The following is a 13,545-nucleotide window of genomic DNA, read 5'->3' as shown; positions in this document are numbered from 1 at the left end:
ACAGTCTTTTCATTCCTTGTAGGTTAAGGTTTTAGCCCAGTTAAAACACCCAAACATTGTGTCATATCAAGAATCATTTGAAGGTAAGGCTTGGTGAATATATAAACAAAAAATACTGTCAAAAGTTAAGTAAGGGCGTAGGTTTCAGATTTTCACCAGCCTGCGTAGAGACAGCTTTCTTCATGGGCTAGATTTCTTTTCCTGCTCAAAAGTGTCAAAGTTTGACCTGAAAAGTTCCATGCATCTGCAGAGATCTGTGTAGTGTCTCTGATTGGATGTTACTTCATTTTGAGTTTTTATGTACAAGTCATGACATGACCAATCAGTGACACTAAAAGGGTCTCTGTAAAGTATGTCATGATTATCTCAGACATAATTTTGTATCTCAAGTAGGGGAATATCTGATTGGCTTTGGTTCGATTTCCACCATTCAGAACTTGTCTTGTGGCTCAGTTATTATGTAGAAATGGTATTGTGAAAATAATTAGACCTGGAGAGGTGTGGTGGCCTAATGGTTAGTGCGCCGGACTCCAGATCAAGTGGTCCGGGTTCGAGACCTGGCCAGGGCACTGCTTTGTGTTCTTAGGCAAGACACTTTACTCTCGTAGTGCCTAGAGCTCTCCACCCAGGTTCATTTACCGGTATAAATAGGTACTGGCAAATTTACTGCTGGGGACCCTGCGATGGACTAGCATCCCATCCAGGGGGGAGTAGAAATACTCCAAGCCTCTAAATGCTGCAGAAACCGGGATAAGCTCCAGCCTGATGAGCCACTTGGCTCGACAGCAGGCTTTATTAGTTATCTTAGCATTACTGACAGATCAGGTAACCTTACTTGTATTTAGTGGGATGGCAGAAAAAAAGTTAATGTTTTCTTGGGTGAATTTTGTGATATGTTTTCTTGGGTGGGTGAATTTATCCTTATCAGGAAGTAATCTTTAATGTATTTTTTCGTTCAGAAAATGGAAATCTATACATTGTTATGGATTATTGTGAAGCAGGTATGTAAACTGTATCATATTAATTATTATCAACAACTGATCAGGGCTGCAAATATATATTTTTTTCACTTGAAAGGACATATGTCCTACTAAGACACCTTCTTGGTTGGACAAAACAAAATTGTGTTCGGACATCACCAAAAACAAAAGGTTGAATTTTATTTATTGTTGCCATAAAATGATTTACGATCAAAACATTTTGTCTGGACATTATGTCCGATCACACTTGGGATTTCCTTGGGATTTCGTCGGACATGAGCAAATTTTGGTCAGCCAATGTCCGACCACCGACTGTTATTTGCAGCCCTGACTGATTTCATACAAGTGTACAAACTGTCTCTTGTATCATGTTTGCACCTAATTCAAAAGAAGCAGGGGACATTTTATTGGTCTGACTTATAGTCTATTAAATTAACCAGCTATCGAATTATCTACAGGTGACTTGTATAAAAGGATAAACAGCCAACGTGGAATACAGCTTCCAGAGGAACAGGTCAGTTAAACACCACATCTCGGTTATTGCTGTTTTCAAAGACATGTGCACTCTGAAATTCAAAACCCAACTAATGATTGCGCTTTTTCGCTGACGTCAATCATACATGTAACTATGGCAACAGCCAACAAACCTTGAAAAATAGAAACAAACTGGATTGAAATCAACCAATCTCAACTGACAGATGTGACCTTTTGACCTGAACTTGAACTTGAAGTGAACTTCTGTTTTCCAATAGGCCCGCTAAGATGATCGACGGCAGCAAAAATTACAAAACATCTGCTGAAGTTTGAATTTCAGAGTTCAATGTCTTTGAAAACCGCAATAATTTACTGTGGCCTTTCAGCAGCTGAGAATTGTATGTTTGTACTGTATACATTTAACTTCAGAGTCTGTTAGCAGAGATTCATCTATACAATCATGTTCTTTCATTTAGTATACTTATACTTTATTCCAGGTTTTAGACTACTTTGTACAGATCTGTCTGGCACTAAAACATGTCCATGACAGGAAAATTCTTCACAGAGATTTAAAATCACAGGTTAGTTTTAAAACATGCATTAATTAACGAATTCTTTAATAATAATGAGTACTTTTTTGCAAATAATGTATTAACTTTTAATGGCAACTTCCTGCAACCTAGGTTTTTCTCTGCCTTACTGTGCTTCTGAGTGACATGATGCATGTAATGTTTTTTTTTACTTTGTAGAACATATTTCTTACAAAGAGTGGGATAGTCAAGCTAGGAGATTTTGGAATTGCACGGGTTTTACACAGGTGATCAATAATTATGTTATTTAAAAACAATTATTAAGCAAATGTGATTTATGGTTAGGGTGTTTTTACTGGGTGTTTTACCATCTAATTGTATTGTACACTGTATATATGTACTATACATTGAGTAATGCTATAATATACACCTAATTGCAACATTGTTACCGGTATATTAAAAACAAAAATGAAAAAGCCAAATAGGAATTAATTTGCTTAATCATCATACAAGGCTGCAAATAATTTTTTCCCTTAAAAGGACTTAGGTCGGACTAAGTCACCATTTTGATTGGACAAAACAAAAGTGAGGTTGGACATCATATTACAGTACTGCTCGATATGTGAACGTGCTAATATAATGCATTGTCAATTGCAACACAGAACATTGGTGTTTGCACCGGAAAGCGAAAGTGTGTCCGATGTCCGACTGTTATTTGCAGGCTTGATCATATGTGGTAGCATTTACAGAAAACTCACAAGTTTATATCTGTACACATATTAATCCTGTAACTGAAGAGAAATTGATTTACGTGTATTTCAAATGAGGCATTTTGGGGTCGTTTCTTTGGGCAAATTTCAAACATATCGTTTTAATGCCTATTGTAATTAATGCATAATTGTCTTTTTTCTATGACAATGTTATTGCAATTACAGTAGGTGTATATGGCTATACTAATAAACTCAATATTAAAGCTATGACTAATTATTTTTCTGTTTTTTTTTTTCCAGCACTGTGGAACTAGCTCGCACTGCCATTGGTACTCCTTATTATCTGTCTCCAGAAATATGTGAAAACAGACCTTACAATAACAAAAGGTTTGTTTAACTTAGTACTTTGTTTATTGCACACAAAAACCAGTAATTGGGTAAAATTTAATCAAACCACAACAATTATCCTACTATTCTGACATATCACTTTTATCTAATTTATGCATATATGTACAATAGTTGATGTGATGTCTTATAAGATTTTATCAACTTTAGTTAATAAATGTAGATTTAGATGTAGATATATCCTGTATCATTCTATAATCAACTGCTTTGCATACTTTTTTTTTTTTTTAGTGACATCTGGTCTCTTGGATGTGTTCTCTATGAGTTGCTGACCCTCAAACATGCTGTAAGTATTTTTTCACAAGTAGATCAGTTGAACCTTTTTCTTTTCAGTGGAAATGCTTGTGAGCACTTCCATTTCTCTGAGTTGCTTTACAAGAAAATGTGAAAATGTCTGACTTCTTGCAAGCAGTACAAACTGTAATCATGTTCTCACCAATTTTAAAACCATTTCATTTTTCACCACAGTTTGAAGCAGGAAATATGAAAAATTTGGTTTTGAAAATAATAAGGTGAGAGTGGGTTCAGACAGGATTTGACCAAGAAATTGTCTTTTTAGTTTGATATATAATGCAGTGCAATGTGGAATGTGATCATGTTACATTTGTTTTCTTTTTATCAGGGGTTCCTACCCACCCATCCCATACAAATATAGTGCCGACATCAGAGGCTTGGTTGCACAGCTGCTGAAACGCAATGCTCAGTAAGTACTCCACAGTGTCAGAAAAGCATTATGATTGTGAAATGTTTGTAAAAACCCTATTTTAATTGATGTGTACTTGTAATATTAATCACTGTCTTTTTGTGATTTCTTGTAGTGATCGTCCATCAGTTAACTCCATCCTGAAGAAGCCATTCATTCAGAAAAGAATTGAGAAATTTTTGTCTCAAGAGGTAGTTGTGAAAGTAAACTAAGACATCGTTCTTTAGTTAATAGAACTCAAATCCTGATCAAGCTTTGATACATGCGGTGATTTGCCAGAGTTTGTATTATTGAAATCACCTACTACAGGGCTGCAAATAATTATTTTCACTTGAAAGGGCATATATGTCCTACTAAGACAACATCTAGGTTGGCCAAAACAAAATTGTGGTCGGACATCACCAAAAACAAAAGGTCACTTACAAGTTATTACTTATGATTTATGATCAAAAATTGTCCGGACATCATGTCCAACCACAATTCGGCCGATTTTGTTGGACATGAGCAAATTTTGGTTGGCCAATGTCCGATGACCAACTGTTATTTGCAGCCCTGACATGTACATGAAACTGCTGCCAATATGGACATGGATACATTATGGGGCTGTCATTAAGTTTTTAAAAGGCTGTTACTTTGAAGTTATCCCCTGTACAACCCTCCAAGTTAAGACCATTTTAGTCGCCATGGCGACTCAATTTGAACGAAGGTCGCCAGCCTGGCGACTAAAATTGAGAGGAAGGATTGAAAGCATCAGCTTAATTTGGTGACTAAAATTTTTCACTGGCGACCAAAACTTGAGTAGTTGGTGGCCAAATGGCCACTAAGGAAAAAAATAAACTTGAAGGGTTGCCAGGGGTTTCAATAATAGCCGGGTAGCGGGTAGATCTACCCGCTTGTGATGGGCGGACTACCCGCTTGAAGCGTAATGCGAATATCTTATCAGACCAGATCATTTCACCGCAGCTACGAATTTCTACCAAGAAATTTCATAAAATTCCTGTCAGGTTCTAGGGAAAGAAAAGAAAAGATAAAAAGAAAAGATATTCTGGTGTTTACCCTATCCTTTGGACCATAAAAGGTGAAGCGAAGTCTTGTAATGACACGTAAAATCATCGTTTCAAAGCGCGAAAAAAATCTACCAGGCACTCTGAAATCGAGGGAGACTGGGACTAAGCGTGAATATTAATATGGCCGCTAAAAATAAAAGACAGACGCTGTTGGCATTTTACGCCCTGGAACCTAAAAAAAAAAGGTCAAACGAGGTCAATTCTTCGCAGGGTAAGTTGAATACATTAAAAGGTTAGGGTTTTGCCTAGAAACTTGAAATGTTTGCACTGATTTATTGCGTAACGTTCGCGTATCATTTTGAATACGAAAAATTAAAATCACATGTTTCAGATGTGTTGGCAACTTGGGCATTAAAAGAGTGCTCTTCCTTGATAGACATTATTGTCTGAGTAACATAATTTTCTTCAGATCTGTTTCTGAGTAACACAATTTTCTTCAGATCTGTTTACACTGGTTGACTTCATACATACAACAAAGTAATCTTAAAAGTACCCAAAATGCAGGAAAATGCACCTACGAGAGTATAGAATTTCAAAATTTTCCGGGGGGGCATGCCCCCGGACCCCCCTAGAGGGGGAAGGCCCGTTGGCCCTTCCATTGATACCCGCCTGTTTTTATATTCTACCCACTTGTGCCAAAACTTATTGAAACCCCTGGGTTGCTGTAGCATTTCTGACACTGTACACAAGTGTAACCAATTGACATCTACACCCAATAACATCAAGTTAGCTCAGTTGTACAATCATGTAACAGGTGCTATACAGGTTACAACCCTTAATGACATCCCTGCATTAATTTTTTACCATTAAGCCAAAATGTAGTAAAAATAGGTTGAAACTATCTTAAAATTGGCTAAGTTGAAGTTTTGAAATAAAGAGCTGTTATCAGTAATGAAATTGTGAACAGATCAGCTTCAGTTATAAATAAATTTGTATTTTTCCTGCCGCAGGTTATGGCAGAAGAGTTCAGCCATACAGTGATCCATCGTAAGCCTCTGGGTGTGTTTGGCCAGCAAAGATTGCCTCCCAAACAACCTGTTAAACCTGCTCCAGGTCAGTTATCGCCAGTGTCGTCACAGTTTGAAGTGATGTTGTGCTCAGATCTATAGATCATCATCTGGTCTTCTTGTTACTAAATAAATGTTTCAGAAATATATTTTGATTATGTAGTCTTCAAAATCTTTGATGTTGTTTGGTTCTACAATCATGTGTATTTTCAGTGCAACAAAAGTACAGTGACCCAAAAGCCAAGTATGGAGTGTCTGTTGCTAAAAAGAAGCCTCCTCCAAAGTAAGGATCCACTCTACATAACATTACATGTAGTTTTCTCTTAATTGACAAAGAGCAATCAACATCTATTCTGATTTCTCCATATGCATGTGCATTTATTTAATTAATAATAAATTAAGAAAATCATATTATAGCTGATAAAATGTTTTTTGAAAAAAATAATTGACAACTATGCTCCAACCTCCTGTAATTATTATAGGGGGTAAGAAACCAGGGCATATCCTAAGGTCAGTGGTGACACCCCAGCCCTGAGATAGAATTCAACCCTAAAGACTGCCACAGCCCACAGCTAAATGCTATAAAAAGCATGTTTAATGCAACCTTGTTGCTTGCACTTGCAGACGTTTTATTAACAACTTGTAGCATCAACCACAAATTCCTGTGACTTTAGAGCACATCACAACTATGCTGAGGACCGACAGAACTCTAAAATTTTAAATGTTTGTGCTCCCTTAATGACAGCACACATACTAAACTTGGAACGATACAGAGAAGATTAGCATTGCCCCAGTGCTTGCACCAAGTTGTTATTTTATTCAGATTTGAGATCTTATACATGTATTACTAAGTTTCTTGTCTGGGACATGTTAGTTAACTTGTATGAGAATTAGACTTTAGACAGCTGATTATATTGTCTTTAGGAGGCCTAACTCAGGAGAGGCTGGAAAGAAACCTTCTAGACCAAGTAGTGGTGCTCAAGAGAAGCCTAATGATAAGAGAAAAGAACCTGATGCTCGTGAAAGGAGACGCAAGGAAATGGCACAGAATCAGGTAAAGATTCAGCCTAAAGTTATAGACTAGAGTGTAGTTTGTTTGATCACATCCACTGGTCAGCAACATATCGGGTAGATAGCACTATCCACACTTTAAATAACTGTGCCTAGGGTGGAGAAACACACTGTTACATGTTTTGAAGTAGGCAGCAGCAACTGGAAGAGTTGGCAGCTATGATTTGGTTTAAATTTTTTAAACCAGTTTTGTTTTTATTTACATTGTCTCATGCTCATTATCATAATCTGAAACAAAGGGAAATAAAAATCAAACTGGTTTGAAAAATTTTAATTAACCAAAGATAAAATTAAACCACAACAGCTATAACAAGCCAAGCTTGTTTGTTGCAAGCTAATTGCCCTGACCAGACTAACTGGCGACATTTCATCAAGTAGCCGGTAGAACTCTGATAGTCACTGGCTTGTTTTGAAAACCCTGTATGCCTTTTTCATTTGCCGAAGCTACAGTCCCTCTTGGCTTATATTCTCTCCAGGGACTTTACCGGTGATATGCTTCTTTAATGCTAAGCAATCTTCTGTGTGCATCCATTACTTGATGGTTGCATGCTGTGCATTTACCATTAATTTTCCTTAAATTTGTCAAAAGAATGTCACACAAAGACGGTACAAATCCTTCAATGAATCATTTATCATTTTAAAGATGAATTTTACAATCTGTGTTCTTTTGATGGTGTTAATATAGGAGCAGGTGTACCAGGATTATATGAAGAAGGTTCAACAGCAAAGATGGGAACGTCAACAGGTAATTACACTGTTATAATTCAGAAAGCAAATATCATTTTGCTTTCCAGCCCAGTCCCCCCTAAAAAAATGAATAAAAAAATACAAGAGTGATTTAGTAAAATATGTAAAAGATTTTAATGAGTAAAATATGTTTTTTTCATTTTTTACTACTGATGAGGGCAGCAATGCCAAAAGGTTTAGTTGTACATTGAACTTTCCAGCATTGAAATTTACAGTATCCAATGTGTTTGTTTTAGTAAAACGTGAGCGTTGGGTTACAGTTCATGTTTTATTAACCAATACTGAGACTAAAATTAACACTAGTTCTGGTGATACTTGTACACTGTATAGCCCCCATTTGCATGCTGTGATGTTTTTTTGTATGTAGGCAAAAAAACAGTACTTGATTTTGATTGATTGATTTTCAGCGTGATCAAATTAACAAAGCTAGAGAGCAGGCTTGGAAAAACACTCTTAGTGTTGGGCTCAGTCCTGAGGTGAGATTTTCTGAAGCTGCACATATTAGTTTTGGCTGAAATTACTAAACTACATGTATGCACCCCTGGGAGCATACATGGGGGGGGGAACAGACAGGAAACTGAAATTTTGTAGAAAGTTGGTGATTTGAACGACCCCAATTCTGCAAAATACCTTTATGGGAAATATAAACCCAAACAAATACCTTCAACTCTTAAATTATCGTCCCAGAAACCTCCAAATATCCTTGTCTAGAACAGTCTACTCATGAAAACAAAAAACAAAAACACACAAAACAAAACAGTTGGCACCCTCTCCCACCAAAAAAACCTTTGCAACTTCCTGTCACTTTTATTTCAATCAAGTACCTCTTAGAGAATGTACATAATTATTCAAACAAGTTTCTTTACACAACACTGGGATATGTGGTTAAGTTTATATTTTTTAATCTTATCCTGTAAGAAGAAATTATACAGTCAGGTAACTCTTTTCAGATAATTTATGATACATGTAGCTTGTTTCTTTTAATTTTAAATTACATGCACTTACTTAAGCGTGTTTACACGACAGAGAAAATTTGGTACAGACCAGTCAAAAATTAGTCTGGACCTAAACACTTTTGTAGTCGAGAAACAGTCAACTTTACGTGGGGCCATCGGCGTCTATATGGCCCTGAGACAACTTGACTGTTTCTCTACAAAAGTGATTGGGTCCAGACCAATTTTCTGACGGGTCTGTACCCAAACTTTTCTGCCATGTAAACGGTCTTTTAATGTGCCAAGAATGCTTAGTTAGAACAGAGGCACTCTTGAGAAACAAGAGAATGTTTTGCAAAGTGGCAGATATTATAATATAACAAAATTATATAACAAAATGAATTTGAACAGTAATAATAACTTTTCTCACAGTCATTTCTTACACTTATTAATTGTGCTTAGCACATTTATTTTTGTATCATTCATTTGCTTTCATACATATTAATTTCCAATAACTCACATTTTTGCCATTCGTGAACGACCCATCTAAACCAGCGACATTTTGAAACAGGTCTCTCGTTTTCAGGAATGCGATATTCAAGCATGCCTCTATAAACTCCAAGACAAATGTCTTCAGTCCGGTTTTGTTCTTAATACCTGCGCTCAATTGATTGACTTGATTCTGCTAATGCAAGACACTATCTCCTCTGGGGTATGACTGCATCTTTCAGTCACATTTGAAAAGTACAGAGTAAACATTAAAGACAAATGAATAAAGTTACAATGCAAGCAGTAAAGGTAGAAATTATATTCTTAAAAACTGCTTTACATGTAATGGCATTGATGCCCTGATGCAGCCAATTGTTATTAACTTGCACATAAATAATAAAAATAAGTATCGTATCTATATGCATGTATACTAAAGACATCTGAGAAATCTTAAGACCAATAAATTAATCAATGTTGAAGAATAAATTACAGAAATGTAAAATATCGCGTGAGTTAAATTTAAACTAACATAAATTTAGCTTAAAATTAACATAACATAAAGTAAAATAATGTTAATAAAGATTAAAATGATGTACTTATTTGACTAACATGGAGTGTTTGTGATGTAGGAGGAATACTTGAATTCTCTTTATGTAAATCACTAGATTCTAATGCCTCTATAATGTCTTGCACTTAAGTCACTAAAACATATGAACCATTTTTGTTTTGTAGAAAGAGAAAAAGCCTTCAGATCCTTCTGCAGGAGCTAAACCAAATCAACACGAAATATTTGTAAGTGTGGCTAATTTCAGATGGAGCTCTCAAGCTTTTGCCTGGATCCCCAGGCTCTTGTTAAGACACCCCCTGCCTGTTTATCTCACTTGCCATTCTTTGTGCTGCTCATTAACAAACTGAATGCCTAGAAGAGGCAAACAAATAAACCGAAATGGTTACAGATTCAGAAAAAAGGCCTACATAGGACTTTCTATTTAAATTTGCTGACTGTGGAAGATGAAAAAGATAAAAAATTAAACTAAGTTTTCTTTGTGTCAGACTGCAAAGAAGATGCTGCTTCTCTCCTTCCTCATTGAATCATCTAATGAGAAGAAAAAAATGGCAGTGGGGAAACTCAACCCTATATTTCACTCACGTCCTACCTTCACACGCAAATCTAACATCAATTAAATGCATAGCATAGTTACAAAAAAAAAAAAAAAAAAAAAAAAATAGTTACATGTAGTGCTGATAAACTGAAGATTGTTCTCCCTTCACTTTTTCTGTGTAGAAGAAGCAGCCTCAAGCAATGCAGAAATACCAAGCCAAGGGAGATGACAAGGAATCTAAAGAGAACAAACCAGCTCGTCCATTTTCAGCGGAAGAACGGAATAAGCAACCAGCTGTGAAAGTGGCTGGTAGACCTGTGTCTGCTAATGAGGCTAACAGGGCACCAGCTGGGAAGCCTGTGAACTTGGCTTGGGATGCAGCTAAACAGGGACAAATGGATAGGTGAGTCTCTAAAACAAGAGTGTGGTTCCTCTCTCCTCCACAGAGGCTCCTTCAGTGTAGGGGGGAAATGTGGAAAAACACGACAAATGAAAATTAGGGGGAGCATGAGGGACAGCCTCGTTCGCTTTGGTTTCAATTATTCCCAGTCTCTGCGCGCTTACTTTTCACCTCTCCCCATTTCCCAGCCCATATGAAAAAATAGAAGAAGCCCCTGTGGAGGAGAGAGGTGTGGTTCATAAAATTAATATGGTATAGGGTTACACATGTGGGACCATAGCGTTCCTTGCATTTTTTTGTTCTAACAAAGATCGAAACATTACGCCCATGAGTGAAATTGGATCTCGTGGAAAGTGTCTGCTTTCCAATTTTGCCAACCGAGTTCAAGATATAAGTCTCTCAAATACCATTTCTTGTTATCTTGAAACATTGTATGAGTCAGTTTCTTTCCGTCTCAGAATAACGGAAATGGAGACTCTGCTAGCAGTGAACTGTGTTCTTACTCAGTGAATTGAAACTGATTTCTTGTTCTTCTGTTCAGAGCTGCTGGTGCCGGAGCTGCTGAAAGGGCTCGTGTCTTGGAAGAGTTTTGGAACAGAAAGAGAGATGCGCAGAGAAATAGGGCAAGAGGACAGGTATAGTTATCTTCTCTTAACCTGTCTCCTTGGCAATATACTGATACTGTACGGGAAAAAATAAATCTTGATAAGTCGTAACTTTGTTTAGTTATGCTGGAGTCGTAGATCCTAAGCATGGCCTTGGTAGTGCTATTCATGAAATTGTCTAAAGATGCTTAAAGATGAATTCCAGTCTGTACTGCGCAATCTCGGCTGCAATGTTTATGTGAGCCCACACGAATGAATGTTTACAAGCAAGACTAAAAATTCCGCGACAAACTTACCTTTTTCTTCATAATTAACGCCAGATATCCTTGCAGAACAAATAATAACAAGTAGAAGAACCTTGACGCTATTTCAAACCGACGTTTCAGCTCATCGGAAATTCTTGAACGATGCGAACTGTAATGGCGGACTAAAAAACTTCATGTATGCTGTCAACGAAGTGTAACGTTTCAACGAATTCAAAACAAAAACGAAAACAAACCCCGAGTCTGCGCAGTACGGACTGGAAATCAGCTTTAAAGGGACACTGTCATGAGAAGTCTTGTTAGTTTTGTGTAAACTATGCTAGAAATATGAGGGTACGTTCAGTAATCTGATCAACAAAATAACCTTTTAAAAATAAACGAAAGGCATAAGTTCATTCTCAAAGATGTGAATAAACCCTTATCAATGGTTTTTATGTGATTTTCTTCCAAGTAACACTGTCAACTTGAAAAAGTCGGCCCGACTTTTTCAAGTTTTCAGCCACTTTCTTCCTACCCATCCATAGCCACACCACTTTTTAACAATTTTCGTGACTAGTACAGTGTGTTTTAGCGAGGCCAGGCCACTATAAGTGGATTTCCAATTAATACCAACACCTTCTATGGATTATTAAGTTCATGTAGCACTAAATCGCCGTGACACTGCACCTCTAAAGAAGCTGTGGTACGATAAAAAAAAAACAACTAAAAAGTCATGTTTTACGATGAACAATGCTACCTCAAAACCAAAGTTAATTGCAAAATAATTGTTTTCTTCAAGAGAAAAACGCTGAAGAGGTATTAATGAACCAAAATAAAAAAGAATGATTATAAATGGATCTAACGCTGGACGATGCATTTTGAAAAAGAAAAACAATTGGTCGCTTTTTTCACATTTATCAATTCCTGTCCCTTAGTACTTCTTTTTACATTTTGAATAGTCCATTTTTATTAGAAATTGCTATATTAGAGCACTCAAACTGTTTACGAGCATCTTTGGCTGCGGATGGCTCGGATGGAAACGGATTGCAACTTGAAAAAGTAAGGCTTACTTTGTCAAGTTGTTTACGCGCGTCTTCAAAGAAAAAAATCGATATTTATAGCCGTAGCTTGATTTCTATCCGCAAATTAAGTTATATCTTCCTTAAGATGTTCAAAGATAATGTTTTTTTTATGGGTTAAGTTGCCTACCACTAATTTCAGAACAGTTTAGACCAAAAATATGCGAAATCCCCGTGACATAGCATCTTTAATTTAAAGGTACCTTTTTTCACCAGGAAAGTGTCTTAAAATACACTGTACATTTATCATCATGTATATGTTGTGGTTCAATGTTAACCATACATACATAGACTTTATTTCATCTCGAATTTTAGAGTAGCTTTAAATATGTTTGGTACAGTTAGAGTAGCTTTAAATATGTTTCTTACAATATGTTTGGTACAGTTTGGTGTTTACCTTTGTTTTATAGTCTTTATCGTATATTACCATACACCAGAACAAAGGATAAAAAAAACTTAAATTGTACCAAGGGTAAAAATTGAACCAAACAAAGCTTCTTTTAGAATTTGGAATATTGAGACATGAATTACGAACGATGAACTTCAAAAACGTTGGATTTTTTTTCCAGATGCGACTGGCTCCTTAAAAAATATTTAAGGAAAAAGGGAGGCTGTTTCTACTGTAATTTTAAGAAGGACTTCTGACACATGGTTTTCTAACTGCTTTCTATTTCTTTTTTCTTTTCTTTAGAATTTCAATGTTCTTCCCGATCATTGTCCACCAGGTCAGTGATCAGAAATAATTTTCAAAAACTGACTTACTGAGAATTTAATATTGAATACTTGAGGCCTGTCGCCTTGTTTTGATCTTGCTCTGTAAGTTACAATACTGTCGTATTATTTTTGCAGCAAATGTTCCTCCCAAAAAGATGCTGTGTCAGGAAAGGATGCAAAAGAAAAGGTTTGACTTCAATTCTGTGTTTTAGTGAGCTACAATTTGTGTAATTGTCCATCTTTTATGTTACGTGACACAAAAAGACCCAGAACTGAACTAGACCTTC

The 13,545-nt window shown here is 36.4% G+C and overlaps 1 protein-coding gene and 1 non-coding gene across 2 annotated transcripts; both read left to right on the top strand.

Moving 5' to 3' along the window:
* Positions 1 to 27: 27 nt before the first annotated feature.
* On the top strand, positions 28 to 13,445 carry LOC144640297 (serine/threonine-protein kinase Nek1-like; the record flags this gene model as incomplete). The annotated part of the gene is made up of 20 exons (XM_078499476.1): positions 28 to 83; positions 960 to 1,001; positions 1,439 to 1,494; positions 1,952 to 2,035; positions 2,204 to 2,271; positions 2,995 to 3,081; positions 3,331 to 3,385; positions 3,568 to 3,611; positions 3,722 to 3,802; positions 3,918 to 3,993; positions 5,820 to 5,922; positions 6,090 to 6,159; positions 6,801 to 6,930; positions 7,633 to 7,692; positions 8,102 to 8,170; positions 9,848 to 9,907; positions 10,401 to 10,621; positions 11,160 to 11,253; positions 13,236 to 13,269; positions 13,394 to 13,445. Coding segments are annotated over exons 2-20 (1,463 nt in total), but the record flags the coding sequence as incomplete, so codon positions are not given.
* Positions 6,604 to 6,721, top strand: LOC144640298 (U6 spliceosomal RNA). The gene has a single exon (XR_013568329.1). It is a non-coding gene; the product is annotated as a U6 spliceosomal RNA (small nuclear RNA).
* Positions 13,446 to 13,545: the final 100 nt, after the last annotated feature.

This window comes from Oculina patagonica, unplaced genomic scaffold, assembly GCF_052425735.1.
Source record: "Oculina patagonica isolate OP01 unplaced genomic scaffold, crgOcupat unplaced241, whole genome shotgun sequence".
NCBI classification, from domain to species: domain Eukaryota; kingdom Metazoa; phylum Cnidaria; class Anthozoa; order Scleractinia; family Oculinidae; genus Oculina; species Oculina patagonica.
This window is presented reverse-complemented; position numbering and strand designations above follow the sequence as displayed.